Source organism: Sapajus apella, unplaced genomic scaffold (assembly GCF_009761245.1).
Source record: "Sapajus apella isolate SASKATOON/1434 unplaced genomic scaffold, GSC_monkey_1.0 scaffold212, whole genome shotgun sequence".
Taxonomy (NCBI): domain Eukaryota; kingdom Metazoa; phylum Chordata; class Mammalia; order Primates; family Cebidae; genus Sapajus; species Sapajus apella.
In genome coordinates this window covers 329,023-333,958 of record NW_022437152.1, presented here as the reverse complement: position 1 = coordinate 333,958, position 4,936 = coordinate 329,023, and the positions used below count along the sequence as shown (strand labels likewise).

Sequence of the window (4,936 nt, the reverse complement as noted above, 5' to 3'; positions counted from 1 at the left end):
CTTCTGTAAATTGGTTTGAAGGTGTTGGTGGCTCTGACCAGCAGCTCCTGGAATTCCTGGCAGGGCCACCAGGTCCTGGCTGCCTTTTGTCACTTTGTAGCAGGAGCTGACAGTGACCCAAGGACTAAGACCTTCTCCCTTTTCCCAGTGTGGAGACCCAGGGCGGGGTGCACTTCACACACACACGGCACATGCAGACACACGTGCACACAAATGCTCACACGCGTGTGCACACACACACGTACCCTCTCCCCAGGGCCACCTGAGCCTCGGGGCTACACAAAGTCCCCAGCAACCGTGGAAAACCTGAGAAACAGCTGTGAAGGAACCCAGGGCTCTTTTCACAGCCTCCAGGCCGGAAGGGCTCCTAGAAAGGAATCAGACCCCGTCTGCACGGCCTGCCATCCCTTCTCTGCCCACCACTGCACAGTGGCCAGGCCACACTCCTGCAGTGCAGCAGTCTGCTGAGTTTATTACCGGAAAGCAAAGACTGAACAAAGACTCACAATAAATATCTGAAGCGAGGGTATTTATTGCTTAGGAGGCCTCTCAGGGGAGGCAGAGCTGCGGAGGGCAGCGGAGCCGGGATGTGCCCACGCCGCTCACGCGTTCCCCAGACGCATGGGGGAGCGCCGGGCCCGGCGGGAGGTGCTGGCGGGGAGTGCGCAGACGGTGTCCTGGCACTGGCAGGTCTCAATGTGGGTGTAGGTGTGCGTCAGCGAGCCCCCATTGGGGCAGTCCAGGACCACCTCCTGCTGGCTGGTCTTCTCCTCTTTGCAGCAGGAGCAGCTGTGGTCCAGGGCCTGGGCCTCGGCCGAGTACCTGGGGGGAGAGCAGAGTGAGGGGCGGCTTCCTGGGGCAGCGCTGGCCTCCCGCCCCTCTGGGGCCTCCACCGTCCCCACCAGACACACTCCCAGCTGGGGACTCACATGACGAATGTCCCGCAGGACCCGGAGCAGTGATTCATGATGACACTCTTGGTGCAGCCCGCATGTGAAATCTCCCTGGTGACGGGGATGGTGGAGCAGGGCACCCTGGTCTCATTTCGAGGGATGCCTGGGGAGAGCGGGCAGTGGCTCAGGGCAGGGTCCCCACATCCTTGAGGGCCAGAGTGGCTCCCCCTCAATGCAGCCCCTCCTGAGGCCCAGCCTCAGCCCCCGGCCCTCATGCCCACCCTGAGGCCGTGGCCTAGCCACCCCTGGGCAGGCAGGGCTGAGGGCTCCAGCCCTTGTGCCCACACCACGCCCACCCCTGGGCCGTGCCCTGTACTCACAAGTCTTGCAGCATCCGTTGGGCATGAATGTGATGGAGCCCTGGAGGGAACAGAGAATGAGCCTGGGACCCCCAGACATCCCTGGGGATGAAAGCCCCTTCCTGCCGCGCCGTGGGCAGGGGAGCTGCTGCAGAAAGCCCCGGGCAAAGCCTCCCGCGGCCGCACAGACCAGGCTCGAGGCCACTGCCGCAGCAACACCAGGCATCCTCACTCCCGGCAGAGCGCACACAGCCAGGCCCCCGTGGCCCACTCACCGGGACGCAAATGGTGGGGTCGAAGTCGGGGCAGGTGATGTTGGAGACGGACGAGATTAGCTGGTTGTGGATCTTCACGCAGCTGAAGAACGTGCAGTTGTTCTTGGGGTCGCTCTTGAAGTCTCCAGGCTGCAGGGCAGGGGGTTCCGGTGAGGGAGAGCAGCAGGCCCAGCCCCAGCCCGGCCAGGAAGACACCCTGAATACACTTGGCCCGTGAGGCTTCCCGGTGGGGCCAGGGCCACAGGACAAGTGACACGGGCGGGACCCACGTCAGGCACCAGCCTGGAGCCCACACAACCCTCAAAGGCCTGTTGCAACTCTCTAAACCTGTGAACATGACCTGCCTCCGAAAAGGGCTCTTTGAAGGTGTGATTAAGTGAAGGATCCTGCGTGGGGGAGGGGAGAGGGCGGGGCCTTGAAGGCTCCTGGGATGACATCATCCTGTGGGGGGGGGGGGGGGGGGGGGGGGGCCTTGGAGGCTCCTGGGATGACATCATCCTGCGTGGGGGGGGGGGGGGGGGGGCACGGGGGGAGTACTAAATCCTTAAAAGGGAGAGGAGAGACAGACACAGCGAAGGAGACCACGTGGCTACAGACAAGAGATGGATTCCCATGGCCACAGCCAGGGGATACCAGCAGTGACCAGGGGCTGGGAAGAGTCCTTGCCTAGAGCCTCCAAGGGAGCGCAGCCCTGAGGCCCTTTGCTCTTGGACTTCTGGGCTCCAGACCCAGGAGAATCCCTTTCTGCCCTATGGCGCCTGCTCCTGTGTCACGGCAGCTCCAGGACACCCATCACCACTGCGCCCAGGACTGGGAGGACTCAGCCTTGCCCAGGGCTCAGGCAACCCGGCGGCCTCGGGGCAGTGGCACCCACCTTCAGGATGATGTGCTGGTTGTCGGGGCGCTTGATGATGCAGTGTGTCTGCTCACACTTCTTACAGCACTCCCCGGGGGCCTCCACCAGCTCGAAGCCCTGCGGACAGACACACAGAGGCAGCTGAGCCCCCGGGCTGTGCCCCACACCACACAAACCTGCAGGGCTGCTGCGACCCCCACTTGGAGGAGGCCCCAGACTGGGCAGGTGACAGCACGGAGAGGTGGGGACAGCGGCGGGTGGGCATTGAAAGGAAGAAAGAAAGTGCCACCACTCAGACATGGGCCCCGGTGCTTGTCTGGTAGGAGGGAAGGGGCAGGAGCTGGGGTGCGAGCCGGGCTGGGGCTGGGGCGGGAGCCGGGGCTGGGGTGGAAGCTGGGGCGGGGGTGGGAGCTGAGGCTGGGGTGGGAGCTGGGGCTGGGGCGGGATCCAGGGCCAGGGCAGGAGCTGGGGTTGGGCAGCCACTTACGGGGCTGCAGGAGTTGTTGCAGGGCACGTGGGTGCAGGCGATGGTGTTGAGCAGGGTGCTGTTGTCCACCTTGTGGGTGCAGACGCAGTCCTGGCACTTTGAGGAATACACTGGAGAACCGGGCTTTGGGGACAGGGAGAGACGTGAGGCGGGGGCCACCCCAGCTGGCCGAGAACCTGCCAGGACCCCCACGCCACAGCCCAACCTCCTCCCCTCCTCGCCCCCACCCCGCCCAGGGCTCACCTGGTACTCAGCATTCTCGTGAACACATACCCCCTTGGACTCTTGGGAGAAAGAACGGAGAAGGCCGTTGGTTGGTGACTGCCCTGGGGTGCCCATCTGGCTGGACCCCCATTCCTGGTGCCCCCCCCCGGGGAATGGGGCATGCGTTCGGGGCTGGGGTGGTTCGTCAGCCAATCATGCAGCCATCTGTGTCCCCAGAATCTGAGGCCCCCAGGAGGGAGTCCTTCCCCACATGCACCCCATCCTGGCCGTGGCCTCCTTCCTGCCCACCCTGCAGCCCTGCTTACCACACCAGTAGAAGGGACAGCACCTGCCCGGCACCATCTTGCTCCTCAGTTCAAATCCCAGTGGGCACAGGGGGGGCTCCTCTTTGCACAGGCTAGTGTTACACTCTGAAGACAGGGTGGGCACGCCCCGTGAGGCTGGCTCCTGGCAGGCAAAGCCCCCGGGGCCGCTGCACCTCCACAGGGCCCCTCCCCACCCAGGACCAGCCCTGCAGCAGGGATGTCTAGACCCAGCCCAGCGGCCCCTCCCAAGCCCTCTCAAGGGGGACATCGGATGCTCCCACACTGGCTGTTTCCTCACTTGCCCAGGAGGGGACAGCATGCAACCCCACCTACGGGGATGTGCACCGGGGCCCGGGCACAGACTCACTGCAGACGCTGATGTTACAGCAGGTGTCGTCAGGGTTGACCTCCGTGACCAGGTAGGTGCCATCCTCCACACAGTGGGTAACAGGCTTCTGGCTGCACGTCTTGGGCTGGCAGATGATGCCACTTCCACCCTCCAGGCAGATACAGTCCTTGCAGTCGAACTCAAAGTGCTCCCCAAACTGCAGGGAGGAGGAAGGAGGGGTGAGGAGAGAAGAGGAGGCACCAGGCACAGAAGGAGGGGTGAGGAGAGAAGAGGAGGTGCTGGGTGGGGAAGGAGGGGTGAGGAGAGAGAAGAGGAGGTGCCGGGCAGGGAAGGAGGGGTGAGGAGAGAAGGGAGGTGCCAGGCAGGCCCAGGGCTGCATCTGTGGTCAGTGGGTAGAAACAGCTGCCCTGGGCAGCTTGCTGAGGGATCCTGGGGGAAACCCATGTCCCTCCTCACTTGTGAGCACACCGGGCAGGTTCTGGGTTAGGACAGTAAGCAGGGGCTTGGCACGGGGCAGACACTCCACTCAGGCCTCTGGCTTGTGCAGAGTTTAGCTAAGGAATCAGCCCGTGGCTGCGACCACAGGTGGGAGGCACAGGCAGCACAGAGATGGCCGAGATGTCATGTCAGAGTTTCTAGACAGAGCATCATATGACCAACGGTGGTGAATGGAGGGAGGGAGAATGGATGGATGAATGGGTAGATAATGGGTGGGAGGGTGGGAAGACGGATGGGTGGATAGTGGATGGGTGGATAGTGGATGGGTGGGTGAGTGGGTGGATGGGTAGATGGTAGGTGGATGGATGGGTGGATGGGCGACTGGAGTAGATGGGGTGGATAGGTGGATGGGTGGATTGATGAAAGAATGGATAAATGGATGGAAGGATGGATGGACAGATGGTGGAAGGATGGAAGGACAGATGGATGAATGGAGAGATGGAAGAATGGATGGGTGGGTAGACGGATGGGTGCATGGGTGGATCGGTGGGTGGATGGATGGGTGGGTGGGTGGAAGGATGGGTGGGTGGGTGGATGGATGGGTGGGTGGGTGGATGGGTGGGTGGGTGGAAGGATGGGTGGGTGGATGGATGGGTGGGTGGGTGGATGGATGGGTGGGTGGGTGGGTAGATGAATAGGGTAGATGGATGGGTGGGTAGATGGATGAGTGGATGAGTGGATGGGTAGAT

The 4,936-nt window shown here is 63.0% G+C and overlaps 1 protein-coding gene across 1 annotated transcript in view; it reads right to left on the bottom strand.

The window, feature by feature from the left end:
- Window positions 1-510: 510 nt before the first annotated feature.
- Window positions 511-4,936, bottom strand: part of MUC2 (mucin 2, oligomeric mucus/gel-forming) — a gene marked incomplete at its 5' end in the record, with an annotated part of 11,391 nt that continues 6,965 nt past the window's right edge. Inside the window, 9 exons of the mRNA XM_032270576.1 lie at window positions 511-822; window positions 930-1,056; window positions 1,274-1,313; window positions 1,528-1,656; window positions 2,402-2,500; window positions 2,871-2,993; window positions 3,114-3,154; window positions 3,401-3,505; window positions 3,768-3,945. Coding sequence (XP_032126467.1) covers window positions 603-822; window positions 930-1,056; window positions 1,274-1,313; window positions 1,528-1,656; window positions 2,402-2,500; window positions 2,871-2,993; window positions 3,114-3,154; window positions 3,401-3,505; window positions 3,768-3,945 — 1,062 coding nt within the window. The remainder of the gene's footprint in view (window positions 823-929; window positions 1,057-1,273; window positions 1,314-1,527; window positions 1,657-2,401; window positions 2,501-2,870; window positions 2,994-3,113; window positions 3,155-3,400; window positions 3,506-3,767; window positions 3,946-4,936) is intronic.